General features: G+C 43.2%; 1 protein-coding gene across 1 annotated transcript in view; it reads right to left on the reverse strand.

Annotated features, from left to right (window-relative positions):
* Positions 1-2,208: 2,208 nt before the first annotated feature.
* GPD1L (glycerol-3-phosphate dehydrogenase 1-like) overlaps positions 2,209-26,173 on the reverse strand; it is a 43,946-nt gene continuing 19,981 nt past the window's right edge. Inside the window, exons 5-8 of the mRNA XM_004676355.2 lie at positions 22,322-22,434; positions 11,676-11,909; positions 11,287-11,393; positions 2,209-5,120 (exon numbers count right to left, since the gene is read on the reverse strand). Of these exons, the coding sequence (XP_004676412.1) occupies positions 5,024-5,120; positions 11,287-11,393; positions 11,676-11,909; positions 22,322-22,434 (551 nt within the window). The 3' untranslated portion in view covers positions 2,209-5,023. The remainder of the gene's footprint in view (positions 5,121-11,286; positions 11,394-11,675; positions 11,910-22,321; positions 22,435-26,173) is intronic.

Below are 26,173 nucleotides of genomic sequence, written 5' to 3' on the forward strand. Positions count from 1 at the left end.
GCATACAGAACTGGAGTACAGGTCAGAGGTGCAGAGGCAGTAAGAGGATTCATCAGAGACAGTGTGGGGAGCAGAACAGGCAGATCAACTGAAATCCACTGCTGAGGGGAGCAGCGGGCGGGTGAGGGGAGCAGCGGGCGGGTCAGGAGAGGTCTGTCGCACCATGTGGGCCACTCTGGGGCTGGGGATTGAACTCACACTGAAGCGGTTGTGGATCGCTTGCAGTGCTGCGTCCTAACCTATTGTGCCACAGGGAGGGCCCTAGAAATGTATTGCCTGAAAATCTAATATATGTATTCAAGCTTGCAGAAAGAATAATCGCATCGTAGACATTTCTAATCATTATTTGATTTCCCTTGATTGTGATCAGCCATAACTCAAAGGTAATGTAGCCTAATGTAGCCTAAACTGCACTGACTCTTGAGCTGGACTGAGAGTTCAAATCCTGACTTTCTATGACTTGAACATTCTTAGGTTCTTTGTGCTTTAGTTTCATCATCTCAATATGGGGATGATAAATTTGATTAGATAAATATAAGAGTAGGATAGTGCTAAAAGTTCCCTATTATGAATATCTTAAGTAGGTATTGACCTAGTCTCGGAAATTGGGTGGAGACAGAAACTTCAGCTCTACAAAGCAAAGGTTCAATAACTTTAATCATACCTTCAGTAAATTATGACTCCTTATATAACTTACTTTCTTAAAAAGTCCTCAAACATTCACCATTTACTTAGTTTATATACAGTTGAGACCGTGGGATCAAATTTTAATAGAACCATATTATGAAAAATAACAGTTGATTGCATACACTTAATTCTGAACAAATTTCAGCTTTTATTTTTCAAAATCTGACACTCTTCGCTGTTCAGAATTCCTACCAGATGTATGTTGAATTTTCTTACCCTATCCTCTAATTACCACTTAAATTCTCCAATATTTTCTTGCTAATCTATTCATATCTACATATTTATTCTCTAGTTTGCTAATTTTATTTACAGCTCTGTCACATCCACTCTTTGTCCAGTGAGTTGATTTGTATTTCCAGATGTTCTAATATATATTGGATTTTTTCCTATTATTTTGTCCTTAATGTTTTAGTTCTCCTATCATGTCTTTGTTTTAAAAAGTAATCTGCAAAACCATCTGTCAGTGCTCAATTAATTGTTTGAAGTCTTGAACATCAAATTCTTCTACTTAAAATTTTCTCAACAAATTCTTTTGTAAATTTTTACACTTTTTAAAGTGCATTTTTCAGTGAAGTTTTAATTATGGGAAGACTGGTTAGTCTGGATCTAGAGTGGATTTCTGCAGTATCCTTGTGCTTATTTCTACCTATTATCCACTGGCATCACTAGCACATTGTAATTTTTATAATGCTTTGCTAGTGGTTTCATGGCTATAAAAATTCAAACCCCAAACCTGTTAATATTGCTTGCCTCCTAATTACAAATTTTCAGCTGAGAGATTTTTTTCACCTGGAGTCCAGTTTCTTTGTGCCTATACCTGGACTTCCTTAGTCCCTTTCCTCTCCCCCACAGCGCAGCCCTTAGGGGGGTCTAGTTCTAGGTATGAAGCTTTACAACCAAACCTTTAGATCCTGGAGGGATTCCTCCCCTTTCCCTGGTGGCCATGGCACAACCTGCCTCACAGCCTTATTCTGATTGTCAGCCCCTATTTATTTCAGGCTCGTGGAGATTTCCCTCACATTTTTTAAAAAAAAGATTTATTTATTTATACATACAGAAATGGGGTATGAGGCCAGAGATGCAGGGGTGGTGAGAAACAGAGTGGGGAGCAGAATAGGCCAACTGACTACTGCTGAGGGGAGCAGCGGGCGGGTCAGGAGAGGTCTGCCACGCCATGTGGTCACCTCTGGGGCAGGCGGGGATTGAACTCATGCGGAATTGGCTTTAGCTTCTTAGTGCTGTGCTTCAACCCACTGCGCCACCAGGCAGGACCCTCCCTCAAATTTTTATGACATCAGCCTTGTATATAAAAGGACAGTGGTTCTATTTTCTTGGATTTTCTAGGGGTGGGGAAAGGAGATTTCAAGTTCATTAGTCAGTCCACTGATAGTTGGAACTAAAAGATTTCCATCCAACAATTACGGTTATATAAAAATAGCAGTAAATAATGAAAAGGAACACAGACAAATGAATACAGACCCATTTAAAGTACATGATTAAAGAATAAGTCCTTATTTTAATAACTTTTTATTATTCTTAATACAACATGATTCAGGGGAAAAGGGAGTGGACCTTTTTAATATAAATAAATAAAACTATTAACTAAGCTGATTATGGGGGAAAAAGAATCAGTAGCACAGGTTGGGGGAAATAAATGTTTATTAAATCAAGCTTTTAAATTATTTCCATTTAAAGTCTATAAACAAGTATAGTACACATGTAAGTAAAAGGCTCTTAGATTATAATTAGTGGGGAAACTAAAGATCCCTTTGTACATGGGCATCTCACCACTGGTAGGTCAATGCCACAGGGGCATGTTAAGAGTGAAATGAAAAACCAGAATGAGTTTATAAGTTTAACTCCACTTCTAGGATGGATTTCAGCCTGATACTTATTCCATATTATAGTACGGTGGATTATAGCAAGGCAACAGTGTAGTTTTACATTCACAGATTGACTGAACTAGTACAAATTAAGCTTCTCTTCTAGCTTTCTCCCTTCCTGTACCCATAATTAGTTAAGACACATGAATGAAAACAAGTGATGGGTTATAAAAACAGTTAACTCATACAGCAATAAACATCTACAGCAGAGCACAAACTTATAAAATTTGCCTTTTTCCATATTGTGCAGAAAATTATAAGTAGGTTCAAGAGGTATAGCAGACTTCAGTATGGTAAGCGAGTATTTGCCAAGGCAAAAACCCTCAAGTACAAAACCCAGAGTATGAAGCAGAATGCAGATGAAAATACAGAGACACAAGCTCCTAGTTCGTATCTCAGTAGCCTATTTAATAGGAGACCACAATTAGCTTACAGCCCTTTAATATCTTAAAAAGTAACACTTTGTTACCTATATACAAACTTTTAAAAAGATGAATCATGACACAAGCAAAAATCGATTGACTTAACAGTGGTACTAAAATCAATGAAATTTGTAGCATTTTATGTGCTTTTATCTCTTTCTATGTAATGAGCTTTAAAATGCCCCTGAAATGTTCTGGATAGTGTTTTTTTTTTAATTTCTACAAAAAACTGTTCTACAGTTACTTCAGGTGTAGATGGAAAACACCCCAATATGGAAAGTAGAAAGGTCAAAATTTCACAAAGTAACTGAAAATTCATGAATATATAAGTGATACTCATCCATTCCCTAACACTTATCAAATGCTGTGGAAGGTAATGGCAAAGCTATCCTGAAGCCAATCTCATTTAAGAAGGAAGGTACAGTAATTTCCATTCTAATTCCAGAATTAAAAGCACTTATTGGACATAATGTGCGTTTCAGCAAGGTTGACACCTACTTGATTGTACTTAATGTCACCTTAAAGCTTCATCAAAGATTCATGGCAGACCAGAACTGTAAACGTTCAGAGCTAACACCACAGGTAGTTTATTCTCACTAGTGTCTTGCAGGGAGTTGTCCTGAGGCCTCCGCTACCTAGAACAGTGTTCCCTGGAAACTTTAGCAAGTTTTCTTGCCAAAAAAGTTACTATAATCAAATGTGTTTGGAACTTTCTGGGTAAAACAGGTTCCACTGGCACACTAATGTACATTCTACAGTCAAGATGGGTGTGTGACACAGCTGTTCCCAAACTCACTTCCCTCAGGGAACACTCAGAACCTCGATTTCCTAAGGAACACAGTTTGAGAAATGCTATTCTAAAGCAAAATTTCTAAAGTAGTGGTTCTCAAATTGTAGTGAGGGCCAGAAAATCACAGAAGGCAACTGAAGACACAGGTACTTTATTCCACTTCAAAGAGATGGGGTGGCACCTGGCAACCTGTATTTTAATAGACTCCAGATGAAGTTGATGTTGCTGGACTGAAGATCACACTTAGAGTGACATTCGTCTAGACAACCACCCACACAAATCTCAGCTGCAAACAGCCCCTCCTGGCACATGGCGTTGGTCACAACCAGAGCTTAGGCACTCTGGTACCTTGTATGGGGAGCAGGAACACTTAGATGGGCTTCTGGCTCTGTCCCCACTTGCCAGTGGACCAGACACAGTGACTGCAACTTAAATGTGCAGTAATAGCAGCCTTCGCTCAGGGCATCTGTGAGGCTAAAAGGAAATGTTTGCACAAAAGTACTACCTAACAAAAAGCATCCAGTGTGGTAATTAGAAGAATGTCAGTCCTAGCAGGAAAATCCCAGATGAGTTTTCCATCTTTGGCCATTGCTGAGCCTTTAGGACAGGAGAGTCTGGCAGTTAATGAAGAGAAAGGAGGCTAAAATGCAGAAACTGCAGTGAGAAGAAGATGCATAAATGGATTGTCTAATTAAAAACATCTAGTTGTTTAAAAAAAATGATCAGCCCACAATCCAAGTAGTTAGCTATGCTGGTTTAGAGATAGTGTTTAGAAGTTACAGTATGTTGATCTTAGAACACACTCAGTCCTCCACTCTACCATCTTTATGCTGGTTTAACTTTAACATCAAAAGAAAGAAAAAATACAATTTCACACTCAAACACATATAAATTAGATTTTGAAAATTTGGCTAAGATAGTTCCAATCTCATAAACTACCACTGTGGGCAAATTTCAAAGGTAATTTTTTAAAAGAACTTTTAATTTTGGTTCATAGAAATATCCACAGAATGAGAAACGAACACACACTCACACTTTCATATATGTGTAACTAGCTGTTACCCATTATGTCTTGGTCAATAAACTGCTTCTTGAAATTAAAAAACAAACCTGTAAAAATTCATATATATCCATGCTGGGATTACAGTCAAGCAAATCTTGTTGTCAAGTCCAGTTTCCATTTGAACCCAAAAGACTGATCAGAAAGGTAGAACATTCCCCGGCTTGTTGCACGATTCACTTTATATATGCTCTGGGTGGCTCTGGAGACAAGACAACATCTCTTGAACAGGTTTGCCTTCATAGCAAATCTGGTAGACTGCAGTAAATAATGGAAACCTGGTTGGGGGAAAAAGGTGAAAATATAGGTTAAGCCATCTGGTTTACCTAATGGGTGAAGGGGCAGGGAAAAGTTTTCTGTCTTGCTCCCAAAATTTCAGGTTACTGGCTACTTTTCAAAAACAAAATGACCCCTTCTATGTTCCTTTAGTACTTGTTCTGTACAGAGACTCCACCTGGTTGTTACAAGATCTAGCTATATTCTGAGCCACCCTTTGTCTATGGCAGTGCATGGTCTACTCCAGGTCACATGGTAATCCTACAGGGTAGGTGGCTTAGGCTCTCAATCAAGTCTAGAATGAGTTCAAGTTTAAGTTACAATTTAAAAGACTGAAAATACATTTTACATTGCAAGGAGATATTGCTCTCCCTTCTCTAAAAAGGGATCATCAAAGGAGAAGGATAAACAGCCCATACATCACCATAAATAATTTAGGCCTGGAAAGCCCCCTCAAGAATCAACATGTGCGAAATTCCTGTAGGTATCTACCCAAAGAATGCAAAAACACAAATCTGAATGGATGCATGCACCCGTGTGTTTACTGCAGCACAATTTACAAAAGCCTAAGTATAGAAACAGCCCAAGTGCCCAAGGAAAGATGAGTGAGTTAGGAAGATGTGTTATTAATACATAATGGAATCATACTCAGCTATTAAAATGATGAACTCTTGCTGTTTTCAACAATAGGAATCTAACCAGGAGGGATTATGCTAAATGCAATAAGTCAGAAAAAGAAAGACAAATACCGCATGATTTCTTTCACTTGTATGTGCAATCTAGAAGAACAAAAGGTCAGTCAGAACTAAACCAGTAACAAGCCCTAGAAGGTTAATTGTAGAATTGAGACACCCACAGGAGTAGGGGACAGAATGTGAACTACAGGTGTTTTGGTGGTGAGTGTAGTGTGGTAACATACAACTGAAGAGTTGTGAACTTACACCTCTAAATCATATACAGCATTGTAAACCAATGCTACCTCCATAAAAGAAAAAGAATCAATGGGTGGATTTCACAATTAGCATAAAATTGTTCTCAGGTTGGAAGTGCGATTTATTTTGCCTTATGTTCCCACATGAGAACACAGCGTAAATAGAAGTTGAAATGGATGAGGGTGTGAAGATGTGGGTAATATACTAGTGTATGAAAAGATAACATTATCTTGGAAAAGATAACATTATCTTGGAATATAGCTGGTTCAGCAAGTGGGTTTTTGTTGTTTTGTCTTTTTTTTTTTTTAATGGCAGATATCACTAAGGAAATAGCTAAGTTAATTACAATCAGACTTTTAAACACACACACACACACACACACACACAGTCCAAATGAGCTTGACAGAATCAATAGACTTAAAGGCATTCTGAAAATTATGTAGCTAGAATCCTACAGTGAAAGTTAATTTAATAAGAGCAAGGATCCCTGAAAAGGCTCATCTTTGAGAGTCTATCATTGTTGTTTTATGATATGAAATGTTTGGCTATTTTTTTGGAGTCAAGTACACTTACTCAAATCTGACTCCACAGCCATTTAACTTTGGGCAAGTTCAACTTTGCTGATCTGTGAAATGGGGCTGAGCACTTAGATCTGGTTATTAAATGACTTACATGTAAAGTATACAGTACAAGCCTTGGCACACGGTAGGTATGTAATAACTGACAGCTTATAAAGACAGCTACAAACTGGCAACTGAGATGGGAGGAGAGGGCTTAAGGCTGTTTTAACTGGACATTGCTCTTGCAGCTAAAAGAACTTGTAACTTTCACAACTAGCACTTCCACTGTGTTCCTGTAGAGGGGATGTTAACAAAAGTTATGGAGAAAAGCGGGACATAGTTTCTTATTCTGGAACCAACACTCAACTACAAGGCTGTCCTGCTCACCCTCATGCTGTTCTGTGATGTTAAATGCTATTTGGTCAATTAGGTCAATTTTGGGAATTCTTCTAAATAAGGCTAGAGGGGAAAGCAAGACAAAAGATAATATTTCATAGAAAAATAATGACATTGGCCATTTAATCACCCCACTAATGGACTTGGAGGTCCTTCAGGCTTCAATCAGGTACAGGGATAAGCAGTATTATAAATAAAGCCCCAACTCTCATGGAATTTACAAAATTCCTGCATGCTGAAATATGCCTACCTTCCCCAACTCATCCAATGAAGTCCTAACCCTAATACTGTGTCTGGTAAGGAGGTAAGTAAGTAAAAATGTCCTTTAAGGTAGGCCCTAAGCCAGAGTGGCACAGGTGGTTGGCTGCCATTACAGCCAGAAAGAAAAACCTCCAAAATCAATCCAACAGCTTGCTCTAGAATTCTTGAATACTGAGAAATAAATTTCTGTTGTATAAACTACTAAGTGTATGGTATTTGCTATGGCAGCCCTAGCAAACTAATACAGATACATTATACTTGCATCTGCTCACAAAGATGCATATACAAGGAAATTTAATAAAGAAAAGCTTATGTCAGCAGAAAAACCCATGCAACTTTAATATCTATCAAGAGAGACTGCTTAAATGAACTGAATATTAAGTAACAGAAATGTTCTGTAGCCACTTACTTACATGTAGAATCTAAAAATACAGAAACAAAACCTAATTCACAGATACAGAACAGACTGGTGGTTGCCAGAGGCAGGGTGAGGGGGGTGGGTTAAATGGATGCGGTGGTGGAAATATATGAGCTTCCAGCTGTAAGATGAGAAGGTCCTGGGGATGCTGTAGTCAGCATGGAGCCAATTGTCAATGTTGTCAGTAGAGTCAGTGCTTTTTAAAGTTGCTAAGAGAGTAGATCTTAAAAGTTCTCATCAGAAGAAAAGAATAAAAATGTGTGGTGACAGATGTTAGACACTGTGATGATCATTTTGCACTATATACAAATGCCAAATTATGTTGTACCTGAAACTAACATGTTATATGTCAGTTGTATATCAAAAAAAAAAAAAAAAGGCCCTCCCTGGTGGCGCAGCGGGTTAAAGCACTGCACTGGGAAGCTGAGGCTACTTCCGCATGAGTTCGATCCCCGCCTGCCCCGGAGGTGACCACATGGCGCAGCAGACCTCTCCTGACCCGCCCGCTGCTCCCCTCAGCAGTGTACTTCGTCGATCTGCCTCTTCTGCTCCCCACTCTATCTCTGGTGAAGCCTCTCGTCGCCCCTGAGCCTCTGATCTGTACCCCAGTTCTGTATGCACAAACAAATAAATCTTAAAAAAAAAAAAAAAAGAGGCCCTCCCTGGTGGCTCAGCGGGTTAAAGCACAGCACTAAGAAGCTAAAGCCACTTCAGCACGAGTTCCATTCCTGCCTCCGAGGTGACCCACATGCCGTGGCAGACCTCTCCTGACCTGCCCTCTGTACTTCGTTGATCTGCCTGTTCTGTTCCCCACTTTGTCTCTGGGGAGGCCTCTCACTGCCCCTGCACCTCTGGCCTGTACCCCAGTTCTGTGTGCATAAATAAATAAATCTTTAAAAAATGAAGTGCAGGCATGGAATGACCTTCAAAACATTTCCCAAGGTGAAGAATATCACCAGATAGAGCAGAACATGGGATATGTAAGTTACTACTACCTAAGTGAAAATGGGAACTAGAAAGGTAAACTAAAAACTGAGGAAGCTGTCTATGTCTAGGATGGGGGTTAACACTCACTTTTCTCTTTTTCGTTTTGTATTATTTGAATTTATTTTTTCTTATCCAGAGTATGTTCTCCCCTTCCACATTTAAAGAAAAATGCAAAAATGTATGTTTATGGAGCAAGTCCTTAGCACACAAGCAGCCATGCTTGCCTAAACTAAGGTGTGATAAATCACAGCTTAAGAACCAAATCTGGCCGGTGCCTTTTTATATTTTTCAAAGGGCCTGAAAAAAAAAGTGAAAGTGTTTATGACAAAAGCCTGCATGTGGCCTTTGTAGACTCTACCATCTGGTTCTTTACAGAAAAAGTTTGCTGATCACTGGTGTACACAGTAAGTTCCAAACAGGGAGAGTGATGGGTGACCGGAGGATGTGGAAGAAGGTGTCTCTGGAACAGATGTGTGCTGCCCTCAGGCTGAGGAGGCTGATGGGTACATCGAAAGGGGCGTCCAGACAGACCAAGCAGCAGCCGAACTTACACACAGGAGTTGGTCAGGAGGTGTCTGGCCAAGGGAAGGCTGTTTTGACTAAAGAAGGGGGTGGTAGGTGAGAGGACACAGTGATAAAAAGGGAGGTGGCAGGACACTAGCAGGGACTGCCTCCACCTTAGGGACTGTGGACCCCACTCTGTAAGAACAAGGGGCCTCGAAATCAACCCACTCGCGGAGGTGGGACCATAGCAGCTATCTGGTCATCTGGCTTGATTCTGGTGTAAATAGGCGCACAGCACATCTAAAAACACGACCTGTCCAAGGACACCTGGCTGTGACTGCTGCCCTCCTCTCACTGTTCTTTTATAGCTATGGAGAAGGGAGGAGGAAATCAAGACCATAGTAGTGATGGCTGCAGTGAAAAAAGAAAAGAGGTCTTGTAAGAAGTGGTTGGAGGGTGGATGGCAGAGCTCCAGCAAGTTTGGGGAGGCAGGTGCAGTGAAGGGACCTTCCCCCAGGATGCCACACTCCAGTGAGGTGAAGGGTGGGTGGTGCCCCCTCCTTGTCCAGCAGTGACCTCATCAAATGCAGGCAAAGTCTGTTCAATTTCCAATCAGAATAAAGAAAATAGGACATGACTGAGGGAGGCATCTGCTCAGAGTCACGTTTCATCTGCTTGATTAAAGCTGCTTTTAATTATTTCAATTATTTTTAAAAATAGAGGTAACATTACATTAGAGCATTATATAATTTTCGGTACCCCAGCTTTTTAAAGCAGGTGGGTACTGATCCCAGAATCCCAGTTCCAGCCTGCATCCACTTGGAGTTAGACAATGAATATAGACTGACGCCCGGTCAGCGTGTCAACCTGCAGAATCCTGTCAGAGGGGCCCTTGAGTGCACACAGATACCTCACCCTCAACAAACACTGAGGTATTTATTGAAGACTTAAAAAAAATTCCTGATAAATCTTAACGGTCATTAAAGTAGCTCAAGCATATCACTGTCTGATATTAGGTAGGAAAGGAAAACCATGCATGTGAGAGGTGTTTCCCTTTTAATCACTTCTTAGAAGGTAACTCTCCTCCTTTGCAGGCTTGTTTATGACTTCCATCTCTGCCTGGCCAGCTTTAAAAGACATTTCAGAAAAACAAAGTGCAAATCACAGAGGAAAGACAATGCTCTGTCTGCTCTCATTTATGACTTCAATAGGGACCTCTATGGCTGACAGAGGTGTGGGAGGAAAAGAGAGTGCTCTGCGTGGGGGAGGTAAAGTTGCACGGTGGGGCCCAGCAGACCCCTGCCCTGATGAAGGGTGAAGGGGTGGGGGCTGGCAGACCTCTGTCTTGGAGAGAAGAGCACACTCCAGATCAGCTGCACCAGCAGCATGAGTACAGCTGCCCATCTGCTGCTTTCCCCACGTATTACCGGACAGTTAAGGATACACAGAATATCTCTGGCAGAAGACTTAGCAAATCAGCAAGGTGAGGACTGTGGGGCAGGGAGAGGAGGGGAGCAGCTTCAGAGAGGATGGACAGCTCTTATGGTGCTGCGAGGCTGCCTCCCTTGACGAAGGGGCACATCAAGCTTTCCCAAGCCACCTTTAACGCATGACCAGCCTGGAAGGGCAGCAGAGGCTGGATGCAGGCATGCAGCCATCCACCCATGCACGCACCCACCCATCCATCCCCATAGCAGACTACCAGGCAGCTCGCTGAGCCATAACACAAATCACTTCTAGTGGTAGAAGTCTGTGGTAACATCCTTCTCTTGCTAAGCTGTTTGATATTTTATCAACAAGACTATGTCTTTTATAAAAACAACAAAGTAATCATGTTTTAAAAATTTAAAACATACCCCATGTAGCTCTTACCAAACACCGGGCAGGACAAACCTGAAACTCAAAATTCCTCTTATGTAACAGGTCTTAGAGAACAAAGCCTGGTTTTGTGCAAATACTCATGTTCAGGGTCAGCATATGTTTCCTACCATAGATGTTGCCATCACACAAGAACAGAACTAAACCAGGAAAGCTCTGTGCTGTGGGCTGGGGTCAGGAGTGGCAGGATGAAGGCCATTCCTCTGGGGGCCCGGGCCAACGAGCGGCTTACTTGTCAACCAGCCCCTTCTGTTTGAGGATGCGGTACACTTCAGCGGAGGTCTGAGGTCCTTGAAGCTTCTGTCCATTCAGCATCTCCTTTTCCAGCTCTTCAATGGTCTTAAAAATAAAGGATGAAAAAGAAATCTGTGGTAAAGATTAGAGAATCACTTTATTTCAAGAGAAGCTTGTGGGAGGAGGACAGCACTCCCGCTGGGAGCCAAGGAAAGACAAAGACACACTAGGTGAAGCACGCAAGACTTAAGTGAAAGCAGAGTGGTAAACAGGACACCCCCAGCAAACAATCAGTGTCAGCTTCCATCTCTGGCAGGCTGCTGCTCTGCCAGCCCAAGAGGGCCCAGTGAGCAAGGAGGGGTGTGGGCAGAGAGGGCCAGTCACTACCTTCCCAGTTTTGGCAAAGGCCTCGGCCACCCTGCGGTTCCGGCCTCCGTAGCAGGTGGTGATCAGGTCAGCGACGCCGCAGCTCTCCAAGAAGGTGGCTGTGGACACCTGGCCCTTGCAGAAGATCTTGGCAAAGGCGATCATTTCCATGAGCCCCAGGCGGATGACGGCAGCCTTGGTGTTGTCTCCACAGCAAAGGCCGTCGCTGAACCCAGCTCCCACGGCAACGATGTTCTGTGGAGACAAGGAAGCACTGGTTTATGCACAGCCCGGCTTCCATTCTTTGCATCATGTTCTATGAGTGAAAGCTGAAGGAAAGAGCCCGGGCTTCTCTACTCTGGAGCTGGAGTCAGTATCGGCAGCAGTTGAAAAGCCAGGGAATTAGAAGTGCTGACAGTGTTCTCTTTATCGTGTTTGGACAAACTACTTTACTTTTTGGTTTTTTGGTTCATTTGTTTTACCTTTTTTTTAAACAAAAGTTTATTTTTACATCATTTTGTACCTTTTTTTCCTATCTCAATTGTAATCCCCACGGGTTTCCCATCACCAAATCACCTGTGTGCCATCACCATAATCCCGTGTTTTACCTTTTTTAAAAATAAAATGAAATGGCTTATTCTTAGAGTTGAATAGAAAATCAGATAAATTGTAAATGTACAGCTCATGTGCCCATGTATCTAGTATCCTGATCAAGAAACAGCATTACCCAAATGCCCTAAAAAGCCCCCCTCAGAAGTCCTTCCAGCTACCCCTCCAAAGGAAAGCATTCTCTTCACTGTACCAACATGGAATTGTTTAACTCCCACCTCCATACTTGTTATAAATAGGGCCATATAGTATGTAGTCTTCTGGGTCTAGCTTCTTCCTCTCAGGTTAATATATGTTTTCAGAGTTAGCTATAAGTTTACATACAAAACATTCATTTTCATTGCTGCATAATATTTCACTGTGTGAATATAGTGCAACTTATTTAGCCATTCTTCTGTGGATGCACCTTGGGGTATTTTCCACTATGTAGTCACTGCAGATTGGGATGCTATTGACAGCATAGCCTTTGGCAATGTGTAGCCGTTTCTGTTGGGTATGTACTGAGGAGTAGAAGTGCTATCCTTAGGTCTGTATTGTGTGAAGATCAAACTTCAGCTGCTGTTTCATTTAATAACCCCAAACACTTCACAGACATGGACTCCATAAAAGGCATACTGCTAGACACAAGATAAATGAAACACAAACCTGCCTCTTGAGAAGCCCATGATCTAGTTTAGGGATCAGCAACGTAAGAGCGAACTATCTCTTTTTGTAAATAATGTATTGAAATCCAGGTACACCCTCTTTGTTTGCCTACTGTCTGTGATTGCTTTTGAGCTGTAACAGGGATTATATGCCAATAAAGCCTACCACATTCTCTATCTGGCCCTTATGGAAAATTCTGCCAACTTCTGACCTATTAGGAAAAATCAAATGTGCATACAAATAACTGTAATCTTGGCAGAAAGTAAAGGTGCGTAAGAGGTAGTGAAAAAATATGATTTTTACTTCAACCCACAAATGAGCTTATGCTTTGTGAGAATCCCTGTATGGCATTCTGGAGGCACAGGGCAGTGAGGAAGGGATGGGGGCAGAAGGTGCCACTAAGAGGAACTGTGAGGATAAAACACAAAATCTGTAAGTTCTCAAGCAGTTGATAATCTAGTTGGGGAAGAAATACAAAGAAGTACATCATAAGACAGACAGTGTGCTGGCACGTGATGAGATTTCAGAGCAAAGAAGACTACATGGAGGAGGTGGCTTCTAAGCAAAGCATAAAATCACATGCAGAGTGGCCCTCCCTGGTGGCGCAGCAGGTTAAAGCACAGCACTGAGAACCTAAAGCTGCTTCCGCATGAGTTCGATTCCCGCCTGCCCCGGAGGTGACCACATGGTGTAGCAGACCTCTCCTGACCCGCCCGCTGCTCCCCTCAGCAGTGTGCTTCTTTGATCTGCCTGATCTGTTCCCCACTCTGTCTCTGGTGAAGCCTCTCACTGCCCCTGAGCCTCTGGCCTGTACCCCAGTTCTGTATGCACAAATAAATAAATCTTAAAAAAAATCACATGCAGAGTTAGACAACTACATATGATCAGTAATGTGTGCATGGGTGCTCAAGGGCATCCATTTGGGGACTTCAGTGGAGCTCCACATTCTCAGACCTTTCTGAGAAGGAACTCTTTATGAGTTCCTTCACCAAGAAACCCAAAAGCCAGGGAAAATATAAGTATTTTGAAAATACAAGTATCTACTAATAGTAGCAGAGTTCTGAATACCTGGTGACTCTGTGGACTCATGAGTTGAAAAATCTTAAAATGTGGAGCTAATTGGTGTTAAACAGGAAATCAGAATAAGGTAAGCACACATTTTTTCCCTAAAAGATGTTTAATGAAAGACGCCCTTAAAAAAGACATTTCTTAAAACATTAGTTCTATTCAATCTTGGTACATTAGTTCTAGTTAATCTGAGGGATGAGATGAAAAATGGTTATAAACTGAGGATGAAAAATATCTTCTCCGGTTGATACGCAGTTTTTGATAAAAATACATCAAAACCAGCAGTGATGTAGCCAGGCTCACTGAGAAACAGATAGGGCCATTTGAACAAAGCTTTTACTCACTGGGAGACAGAAGCCACAAAGTGCCTTCTGATGAGCAGAATCTGATGAACCTCTGAAAGCTTTTGTCTGCTTCCAATAGACGAAGAGAACAGAACTCTGGCTCCCTTTATCCAGAGTGATGGCAGAATGAAGAGGGCTGAGAAGAAAGGACCAGAATTGAAAGTCCCTAAGTGTTATCTTCCTCTCTCCCTCATTAGTCATGCTATAGCTTACTTCACTTGCTGGCTATTTTTCTCATGGCTACTCACATAGAAGAAAGAAAAAAAGTCTCTACAAATGATCAGAATCCTGCATGAACTCATGCAGACAAATCCACACCATTTCCAGAAAGTCTCCCAGTGAGGTTATGAGCTCTACTAAAGGTTATGACCAGCGAAGTAGCTTCTAAGTTGATCTCTCTCCTCCTCCATTTCCCCAAGTTAGACTCCATGTAGACCTTGGTTGCCACAGCTGCAGATAGAGCTGAGAAGGAATTAGGTCTTCTGAATTAATAACCTGACCAGAGACACATTTTCAAAAGGTACTAACTTCTGCCTGTGCCTGCAAAAGCTTCTCAACCCCTTCCCACCATAGTGCAAACTGTAGACTTCATCGTCTCCCGACAGCAATCCTCAGTCCCCAGGAATGGAGGAAGTTAGTAGTCCTGGGCTTGCTGACTCTGAGGGTCCTGCAGCATGGTGTGAAGAGGAAGGGGGAGAGGCAGTGTGAAAGAAGTCTTGAGACATGCAGAGGCTGGGATCTGGCTCTGCAATTCTGCTGCCAATTGACATGGGACACTTGGTCCGTTTGGATGGGCACTGTGCAGAATGACAGCGAACAACCAGGTCCAGACACCCCTTCCAGCATAGCGCAGACTAAGAGATATACAAGGGGCTTATGCACTAATATCAAGAGGGCCTCTGGTTCTCACTCTAACTCAATGCTGTGTGACTTGGGAAAATTACTCTACCTCTCTGAGCTTTTTTTGCCTAAGGTATAAAACTTAGGGCTTGTAAACACCTTTCAAGAATACTTCAGGGAAGATGTTGTGGGCTGCCCTGTGGCTACAGACAGTAGGACAGTACTGTGGCAAGAAGTGGCATCTGTGGATATGCGGGGGAACTGACTACAAAGATCATGAGGCAACTGTTGGGTGAGTCTGTGATGGTTTCATTGACGTTTCCATGATTACACACAGCCACCTAGAGTCAAAAGGTACTAACTTCTGCCTGTGCCTGCAAAAGCTTCTTAACCGCTTCCCACCATAGTGCAAACTGTAGACTTCATCATCTCCCGACAGCAATCCTCAGGGTGGGCCAAGGGGTTGCACTGCTGAAATTATGCTCATGTGCCTCCCAGACTGGGCCCTACAGCCATTTCATTACAATGAGATCCATCCTGAAGCTTATCTGATAAGCCTGCCCCAGTAAATATCTACAGACTGGGCGCTCACATGGACTTCTGTTCAACAGGGGCTCCTAGACATGGAGGATGCAGGGAGTATTTATTGATTTATTTATTTATAACAGTTTATTTTTACATCATTTTGTACATTTTTTTCATCTCAATTGTAACCCCCGCTGGTTTCCCATCACCAAGTCACCCATGTGCCATCACCATAGATCTGTGCACTTCCCCCCCCCACAAAATGTCTCTGGTATATGGCTGTTCATTATTATTATTTTCTCGCCTGGTCCATTATACTCTGGATGCAGGGGGTATTTAAATGCCATGGTGAGCCACACCAGCCAGCACACACGTGCTTGGGTTCTCATGACAACCCTGGCAAGTGTGAACCTATCCTCCTGGTCTTTCATGGGTGCTAAGGCTGGGCAGCAAGGTGGTGAGGACACATGCCCATGCCTGGATCCCCGGGCCCATGCTGGACCTGCCACTTCCCTTGAGTGGCACATCTGTTCTAGTCTCCCCCTCATGCCCCAGGGTCTAGAAGACCTGCCTCTGCAACGAGCTGTCAATGAAGAGCGCCCCTATGGCCTGTATGGACACTTGAGAGGTAAAAAGATAGGTTTCAGGAGAGAAAATATTTACAGGAAAAATAATAAAAATAATGATGGCTAGACTTATTGACCCGTTCTAAGTGCTTCATATATTATTAACACGTTTAATCTGCACAACATTCCCGCAAGCAAGTTCTATTAAGAACAGAGAGACGAGAGAACGCAGATGCCCAGGGCAAGTAGCTTGTGCCTCGCCGCACAGTTGGGACCTGCAGAGCCTGGTTGCAAACCCAGGCACTCCTGCTGCAGTCTCTCCAGGGAGAACATCACCTGGGCTGCTCCAGGCCAGTGAGCGAGTGGGGCCACATTGAGTCAAGGAGACAACTTTCTCAAATGAAGAACTCATGGCTCCCAAATGAAAAGACTTTGAGGCAAGGGAATGAGCTCTCAGTCACCGGGAGCATTCAAGCAGGAGCTGCAGGATGGGCCCTGAGTGCCAAAGCAGTGCCTCTGACATTTCACAGCACAGCACTCAGAGCAAAAGCAGAGCAGGAAGTCCATGGCCTGGGGTTCCATGCCTTCCCCGTCCCCCTGTGGTCCCTTGACCACAGAGCACACTGTCTGGGACCACCTCACAGCTCTACTAGGTAGCTCATTGCCCAGAAGAGGGGAGCAGTGTACCACTGTGGGTAAACCCTTCTCGGGGGACTTCAAGTCCAGACCCAGTTTAATCGCCTTATGATAGATCTTGAAATCCTTGCTTTCTCCCTCCACCACTTATCACTGTCAAAAGGAAAATAAACACGCTGAGCCACTCAGAATGTGTCTGAATAGCATCCGAGCAGATGTCCTCTGAGATCGCTCAGCTGTGAAAGTTATCATTATCCACTGTGCATTTAAATCTGCCTTAAACTATTCTGGAGCTAAAAATAACATGATTTTCAGAAGACAGACAAGCTTAAGCCCTGCCCCATTTCCTGGGGATGGCAATGCTCAGAGACCATCATCTACTCCAAAGTACCATCTTTGCAATTCTGAATCAGGTGGGTTGGATAGGGCTCAATTCCTCTCACTCCCCCACTCTCACAAAAAGAATATAAAACTGGAGAGGCAGTTAGGCCAATGCTCTTATCACCCAGGAGGAGCAACTGAAATCCAAGTCAGCATTCACTGTTTCCTGTAAGTCAATAAATCCATCTGACTGTTCCAGAGACCAGCACCTGCAGCCTGTGACCTGAGGAGAAACTGCAGGTGGTGGGCTCACTCCAGGCAGAGAACCACAGTCAGTTCACAGGGTGGATCTGTGGAAGGCAGCCTGGCTGAGCTATCGGGGAGGGCTGAGGTCAATGCCCCACTTGGTCCACTTGTCAGGGCCTGAGGGAGAAGCTGCCTCAGCATTCTCCAGAAGTTTCTATAATAATGTGAAAGTTTTCTCTCTGCTTCTCCAGGATAGTAGGTGCCAGCCACGGAGATGAATGTGGCTACTGAGACTTTGAAATGGTACTACCCTGACCCAGAAACTGAACTTTCAATTTTCTTTAGGTTTTAATTCATTTCAACCTAAATGCAAATAGCCACATATGGCAAGTGAGGTCCAGCAGTGGCCCTGGCTAGAGACTGGGCACAAAGCTTTGCACCTCAGCATGGTTGATCACAGCCCATGTGCTGAAGGAAATGTTTAACCTCCCTACAGAACAGCCCTACTCATGGACCTGTGGTAAAAATCAAGTGTTTATCCCCATTCCCTCTGGACTAAAATCCTAATTGTCATGTAAAGTATATGACTACCCAGTTAAAAAAAAAAAAAAAAGCACCCTTTCCCCCCCCCCACACACACACACAGTTTCTCAACCTCCCTTGCAGCTTGCCATAGTCACAACTGCCACAGGACCCCAGTCTTTTCTTTTTCTTTGTTCTTCTACCCTGATGTCTGGAAGGCAAGTGTGATGGTTGGAGCACTGGCCACCATTTTAGACTGTGAGGGCAAGGGCCATACCCTTGTAAACTGGCAGGTACCTGTGTCCCTGAGTATTCTCTGGAACAGGTTTTGTTATTATATGGATTCAGGATTTTACATGAGAAATAAATTACCTTCTAGCTTGTTTAGCTATGATTATTTTGGGTCTCTGTTAATGAATCTTGATTGTGATAAAGTGTCTATTAGCACAGGTTGAGCTGTATACTTGAAGTATCTCTTAAAATCTTACACTAAAGAAAAAATATACCCTGGTGAAAGAAGTTAGACACAGATGAGTTTCCACTATGAAAAGTCTACAAATGCAAAGGATAGTGTACAAAACCAGATCAGTGATAACATAGCTTGGTGGGGGATGGAGGTCTAACTGCAAAGGGATATATGGAATTGTTCTGGCATACGGAAATGTTCTGTATTGTGATGGCAGTTTTCAGGGTATATGTACACACATGTTAAAACCCATGCAGGGGTCTTCCCTGGTGGCACAATGGATTAAAGAGCAAGCAGCACTATGAAGCTAGCATCTGTAGCTATTCATCTTAAATTCAATCCCAGGTCAGGGGAGGTGGCCCACATGGCTCAGCAGACCTCTCCTGTCATGCCCGCTGCTCCCCTCAGCAGTGTACTTTGTGAATCTGCCTGTTCTGCTCCCCACTCTGGCTCTGGTGAGTCCTCTTACCACCCCTGCACCTCACCTGTACTCCATAAATAAAAGAAATCTTAAAAAAAAAAACAACAACCTATGGATGCAGCTTAAAGTAGTGAGTTATGTGTAAGTGAAGTAGGAATTTAAAAAGGAATATTCCAGGCTCTCCCTGGTAGCGCAGTGGGTTAAAACACAGCATTATGAAGCTCTCCGAAGCCACTGCAGCATGAGTTCAATTACTAGCCAGGGAGCTGACCCACATGGCATGGCAGACCTCTCCTGATCCACTCGCTGCTCCCCTCAGCAGTGTATTTCAGGAGATCTGCCTGTTCTGCTCCTCACTCTTTCTCTGGTAAATCCTCTCACCCACCACACCTCTGGTTTGTATCCCAGTTCTGTATGCATAAATAAATCTTTTTAAAAAAAGGAATATTCCTTTACTGATCAAGAGATTAGTGTACCTGAGAGGTGAACAATATTCTGAAAACCATAAAATACACTGACACAAAGCAGTTTTTGCATTATTTGTTTGAATTTTCATTTTTATCCTTGTAGGAAGCTGTTTTTCTTCACTTGTAAGTCAAAAGTCCTTGTATTTTTCCTTGTATTTTTGAGCACAAAAAAATATGGTAAACTTTTTTTTTATTTGCTGGTGTGATGATTACTAAAGATGGCTTAGTGAAAAAATAAGTAGATCAAACCATTCAAACAGTAAAATCCAGTTCTTGTTTTAAAAAGGAGACACACACACATACACTTGCTAAAAAGATTAGCAGGTGTGTAACAAACAGGAATTCATTCTCTTCACATCTCTCTGTTAAGTGACAATGAATGTGTACTAGTTTTATGACTAGGAAAAAGTAACAAATCTATTAATGATTAATTATCGGTCTACTTGCCTTTGCTGTGGCAGGCTCTAGACACACAAACCAGAAAAGTCAGGTTTGGACATGGTGACCAAAGAACACTGCACTGAGTTCTTCAAACTCTTGTTCATACCGGACTGTGCCTGAATTTGTTGTACTGTGTCACTGAGTCATTGGGTCTCCTTATCTGTACCATGAATGGTTTAGGCTAAAGGTACCTGGTTTCTCAGTCCTCAAAAATCACAGCTCTGATGCTGACAGAAATAACAGTAACTGATTCTGTTTCAAACAACAACTGGTGGGGTGGAAGGGAGGATGATAAATGGTCCTTGATCCCCACCGGTCTCCAGCCCTCATCAGTCCCTGTGGGTGGTGGTCAAGGGCACAAATCCACTTACAGGCTTCCTGCCAATGAAAATGCAAAGCCACTCTAGCTTTGGAACAGACACAGACCAACCATGAACACGATCCAGAGCCTTCAATCTAGACTGTTGCTTCTCTCCCAGCACCCTTTGTCCTGGGCAGGTTCTCACTGCTTCTTCATCAACAACCACAAAATATCCATTCACTTAAAAATAGCTTTGGAGAGGCCCGAGCCAGGCTAAGCAATTAGGTATTCATGGTAGCCCTGCTGTCCAGTGGTCATTAGTTTAATGAGGACTATTAAAAACACATAAAAATCCCAACCAACACAAATAAACAAAGCAGCCAAAGCTGGTGTCTTCAACGGCTAATAGGACTGCCTGTAATACACAGAATGGTCCCCACAAGTTTCCAGAAATCTGGCTGTATGCCGCCTTCCAGGCTAAGCCTTTAATTGGCTTTAATTTTTAAAATTTTCATCTACAGAGACATAGGACTGTTAGGGGGAAAGGATGTCCTGAACGAACTCTGCAGATATAGGTTTTGTGGGCTCCACCCCCTACTCTAGACATTAAAACTACACCACCCCCTCCTCCAGTCACTGAAACTGTAACTCCCAGAAACCCCAAAGGGAGGACTGTGAGGATTCAAAATGGCTAACTTTTGGGGGTATATAGGAGGGGGCCATGTTGAGCTGAGGCTCTCCCCCTTGGCCTCCTGCTGGTGGCTGGTCATTTGGCTCTTGACGAGCTTTCAGCGTGCTATTGGGGTTCCAAGTCAGCGGAACTGGTAGAATGCTCTAGTTAACTTGTATCTCTCTCTCTTTCTTTCCCTGGGTTGTTCCTTTTCTTTCCCCTTCGTAAACAAACCCATTATTGATCCTTTTTTGCATGCCTGCAGTACAAGTGAATCTTAAGCACGTGGGTGAGGACCCACGGGTGAGGACCCAAAGACAGGCAACCCAGTTCACAATGGGTTGCCCTGTAACAATTTTTAAAATTTTCATTTACAGAGACATATGACCACATAGACACACAGGAAGTTCTAGAAAGTGCTTTTAAATTCTGACCCAAAAAAATGATGTATAATTTAGAGGCAGTGTGGCAAGTATCTTCGCATTTCTTGCCTGACCAGCTCTGTAGGGGGAGCCTGGTTGTCTCTTTTCCTTCCCTAGGGACTCAAATTCTTGAAAAGCAACTGTTGCTACAAAAGAAATGACTTGGGAGGGTTGAGGGGACATTCACACAGAGAGCTCTTTTTTATTTTCACTTTTTTGAGAACGCCACTAAGCAGCTCTGGCTCTAAAAGGTGATGGATGAGAAGACCTAGTCCCACTCCCAGCTAGCTCTCGTCCAGCAAGTTGGGTTGAAGAGGGACTTTGACCCAGGCTTTACAAAGATAAAAGGGACCCTCCCTGGGGAGCAAGCAGCAGACCTCTCCTGTCTTGCCCACTGCTCCCCTCAGCTGTGTATTTCTGTCGATCTGCCTGTTCTGCCCCAATTCTGTCTCTGGTGAATCTTCTCACCACCTCTGGCCTGTACCCCAGTTCTGTATGCCTAAATAAAAATAAACTTCAATAAAAAAAAATTCTTAAAAAAAAAAAAAAGATAAAAGGCAAACAAGTCAGGCACCCAATTGCCTCCAAGCCACTGGCCGACAGAAGCTGCTGTTTTAACCTATCTTTTCCTTTATGGACAAAGATAAAACCATTCTTAGAAGAACCTGTCAGTAGCAGGTCAATTTTCCTTTATAAAAGAACCACCAGCCAAAGCAGTCAAACAAGAGAGAAGTATAATTTAGAGGAACAAATTCCTCTCCTGCTGAAGATAATGCAGGAGACTTCTAATAACCAAAATGAATAAGATAATATGTAGCAGAAGAATGGACAGGACACATTGCTCCTGGTTAAAGGCTACAACCCAGTTACTAGCCACATTTTCCATATGTGAAAGCTGACCATTTCCCAAGGAACAGCACACCACAATTCTCCCAGATTTACAAATAAGAGCAAAATCCAAATGAGAGAGGAACTCAAGCCACCCAGGAAAGGAAGGCAAGACAGGAAGTGATAAACAAGGCTCTCAATTCACTATTCTTCCATGAAGTCAGTGTGAGGGACACAGAGCCATTCTTCAGGATTAGAGTCAACCCGTTCAGGGTGGCCTCACGTGGGTAACCCCCCTCCTTGAGCAGAAATAACAAGGCTGGCTTTACCTTAAGAGCACCACAAAGTTCAACAGTGTCTGCATCATCAACCACAGTAATTCGAAAATTTGGAGTCTGCAGAAGTTCTTTGAAGAGAAGGCCATTCTCCATTACTTTGCTGCCTAGTGAAAGGTTAGAACAAAGCAAATTAATAGCAGTTTCCAATCTTAATTTTTATTTCTAACAACAGCTTGGAATAACTTTTTATTACATAAGTAACATGTGCATTATAGAAAACTTAGAAAATCTACAGGAGTGGAAATACAGAGGGGTTCAGGGGTTCCATAATTCTACCGAAGACGATCACTAACAGTTTGGCATCCATGTTTGACTTACATATATATGGTTTCATAGCCTGCTTCCCCCATTTTATGGTATGAATAGTTTTCAATGACATATTTTCCATATCACTTTAAATAGCTACTGAGTATCTTACTGTACATGGTGTTTTATATTTTATTTGAATATTTATTGTTTGATATCCAAAATTACTACAAGTTTTTGCCACCATAACCACTTAAAGGACAACTCCTCTGTTTATATTTGTAATCAATTATTTTTTTCAAAGATTTCTTTATTTTTGCGTATAAGAACCAGGGTTCAGGCCAGAGTTGTGGGGGGTGAGAGGATTCTCAGAGACAGATGGGTAACAGAATAGATTTACAGGTAGATATACGGAAATACACTGCTAAGGGGAGCAGCGGGCAGGTCAGGAGAGGTCTGCCACACCATGTGGGTCACCTCCCTGGCCGGATCAAACTTGTGCTGCAGTGGCTTCAGAGAGCTGCATTTTAACCCATTGTGCTGCATTTTAACCCATTGTGCCACCAGAGAGGGTCCTGTAATCAGTTGTTCAAAACCAACCGTCACTTTCCATGAGAGACATCACTCCTTTCCACACTGCCAAGCTTGATTACACGATGTCTTGAACTTACAGAGGTTGGGGAATATCCTCACCCTCACCCGGTCCCATAACTTGCTTTGGCCAATGGGATATTACAGATGACGCCAATGAAGCTTGCAGACCACTCTCTGCAGCAATAGCAGGCTGGCTCCTGGTACCTCTGTCCTCACTGAGGAAAACCTGCCCATGCCAGTCCGAGGGGTCCCGCAGGAAGAGGAGAGATGAGGGGAATGGGCAGTCCCGCCAGCTACCTGGCCAGTATCAGCTGTCCCCCAGTGGCCCCTCAGATGTGTAGCTGTGCCTGTCTTGTATGCCACCCAGATGCCGGGCATTACCACGGCAATGGAGAACTAATACAACATCAACAAATATTTTCACTGATTCAGTTGTGGAGGGTGGAAATTCATTCCGGAACACTTGCTTTTGCTACTTAATGCTTTGTCCCCTCCTTGGGATCGTTCCTAGAATGGCAGGTGTGATAGTGTTTTTACACATTTGAGAGTTCTGGGTTTTTTGGGTTTTTTTTTGAGATCTTTGATTAAAAAACAAAAGTAAAAACAAAACTTCACATGTAAAGCAGGATGTGAGATCTATCTTGGTCAGTGGGGTGCTGGTGGGGCTCAGCTCTCGAGGGCTCTGGAAATCAGGATGACAAAACTGTTAGGCAAAGTTGTGTCTCTCAAAAACGTAGGTCTCCATGCAGACCAGAAAGCTCATTCAGAATTACAGCACTTGAGTTTTACTTGTGCCTGAGTTTCCAGGCTGGGGTCACCTGGGGATCTTTAAAAGCATCATATTCCAGGCCACTTCCCAGACCAATTAAATCACCTGTAGGGTGGTAACCTCAATCATTTTTGAAGCTTCTTAGGCAAATTCCAAAGGACAGAACAGTTTGCAAACTTCTGATATAAGCTCCTCTTCATCTTAGTTTCCTCATGACTGAAAGACTGCTCAGGATGGGTGAGGTTAAATTAGAGTCATGTGTGAAAATAACCTGTTTGGTCACACGGCATGGGTAAAGGGGCTGTGTAATAATGAGGGCAATACTCAGCACTTACAGGCTTATGACTGTGATTTTCCACATTGACAGGGGGCCCAGAGAGGTTTACCAACTTGCCTATGGTCACACAGCTAGGAGTGGAACCCAAATTCCTAGCCAGATTCTCTGGCTCCAGAACCCAAGCTCTGACCCCCTGTGCTATGCTGCCTCTCGGGGCTGGGAAAAGACATGGTCAATGGGCAAAAAACAAACATCACCAACTAGAGCTACCCTCTTCCAATGCAATAAAAAAAGATGATTGCCCACAGTTAAAATTATACCTAGAGGTCAAATAATGTTGAAATAATCTAGGGGAGAATAAGGAGAGGTAGAGATACAGCAGCTAAGTAAGACTAGCCAGGATTTAATAGTAAAGCTGGATGGATGGTGGCAGGTATACAGGGTTCACACTTGGTCCCACCTACTTCTGTTGTTTTAAGAAAATTTCCAAATAGGGTGTTTAAAATCTCTCCACCCAAAACTTAGCAACGCATTGTAGGGTAAATGGAAGTGATTAGGTTTTACCGGCCTCCTGCCACTACCATCAATGATAGACACTGTGGCCTTACATGTGCGCCAGACAGTGGCCCTGGAGAGGGGGTGGGCATGCTTAGTGGGCACACCGGAGCCTGGAGGCGGAGCTATAAGAGCAGGAGCAGAGGCCAGAGGAGGCAAAGCACCACGCCGCAGAGAGCAGTGACCAGCAGAAGACCACGAGGGAAGGCCAGAAAGCCCCGAAAGAGTGAAGATCCGCCTGGGGCTGGGAGGTCGGCCAGCCTCCTGCCGACCCCCACCTGCCCTGTCCCGGTGTCCCGGTTGCTGTGGAAAGAGCATTAAAAGCCAGGCCTCCTCCTTTACCCGTCTGTCTCCATCACAGAACCTGCACTGTGCCTTGCTGGCTCTACACCCATTTTCTTTCTATCCTACAAGCAATCAATAGTATTATCTGTCATTTAACTGAATTCTTTTTCCAAATACTAGAACTGTGTCCTATTAAGCAAACTGTTGTCTTCCTTTTTAAGCAATCACCAGACCATCTGTCTGTTTCTGTTCAATGCCATTGCATCATCTGGGTTGGGTAGACTAGTCCCGGCCCATCATGCCATCATTACTGTGCTTCTCCTCTGCCCTCACCAGCGACACGGCTCTGCACCTCCAGAGGAGAGAGGCTCATGGGCCCCACAAGAAAGTCCCTAACTCAAGTTCCTTTAATCTGGCCACCAGAGGCAGAAACTTCACTGCTGCAATAGACAACCAATAGGCAGGGAACTGGACATTAATCATTTACCACTGACTTGGGGGAGGGGTATGGTGTGAGGGGTGTGGTGGTGGAGGGTCTGCTGCTTTCTCTGTGACTGCAAAGCCCACCCAGTGTCCACTAGAGAGATGTACTTGGCTTACAGGAATCACATTTTCTCAAAGGTACCTTTGAAAGCTATTACTTTAAAACATGGGTAAGGAAGCACTAATACTATCGTTAGCAGTTTAAGCAGTGACCAGGCAAGTGGGGACCCAGGGACCTGGTACAGAATAGGTAATGCCCAACAATCAGGTGGAATGGCTACCCCAAACTCCATATGTGGGCAAAGAAAGGAAAGTCCCTTCTCTTTAAAACCAAGTTTCAGAGAAAACCTATTTAATAAGATTCCTTTATAACTCTCATTTCAGTCTGTGATTGCACATGTGTTTGTGTGCTTATAAGTTCTACAAGGAGTTTATCCTTGACATTTAGTGCCAAGCCTGATACATAATAGGCTTTGAAAAATATCTGTGGGATGACAAATCTCATTCTGTGAAGTCGGTGCCCAGAAAGAAGGTAGCTCTCGCCACAAAGGGGCACCACAGTTCACTCTGCAGGCTACAGAAAACAAGGCCATTTTTACCTTCTTCCTCCACTTAAGAACCAAATAGGTTAAGA

This window comes from Condylura cristata, unplaced genomic scaffold (assembly GCF_000260355.1).
Source record: "Condylura cristata isolate star-nosed mole 26May11 unplaced genomic scaffold, ConCri1.0 scaffold00004, whole genome shotgun sequence".
Taxonomy (NCBI): Eukaryota; Metazoa; Chordata; class Mammalia; order Eulipotyphla; family Talpidae; genus Condylura; species Condylura cristata.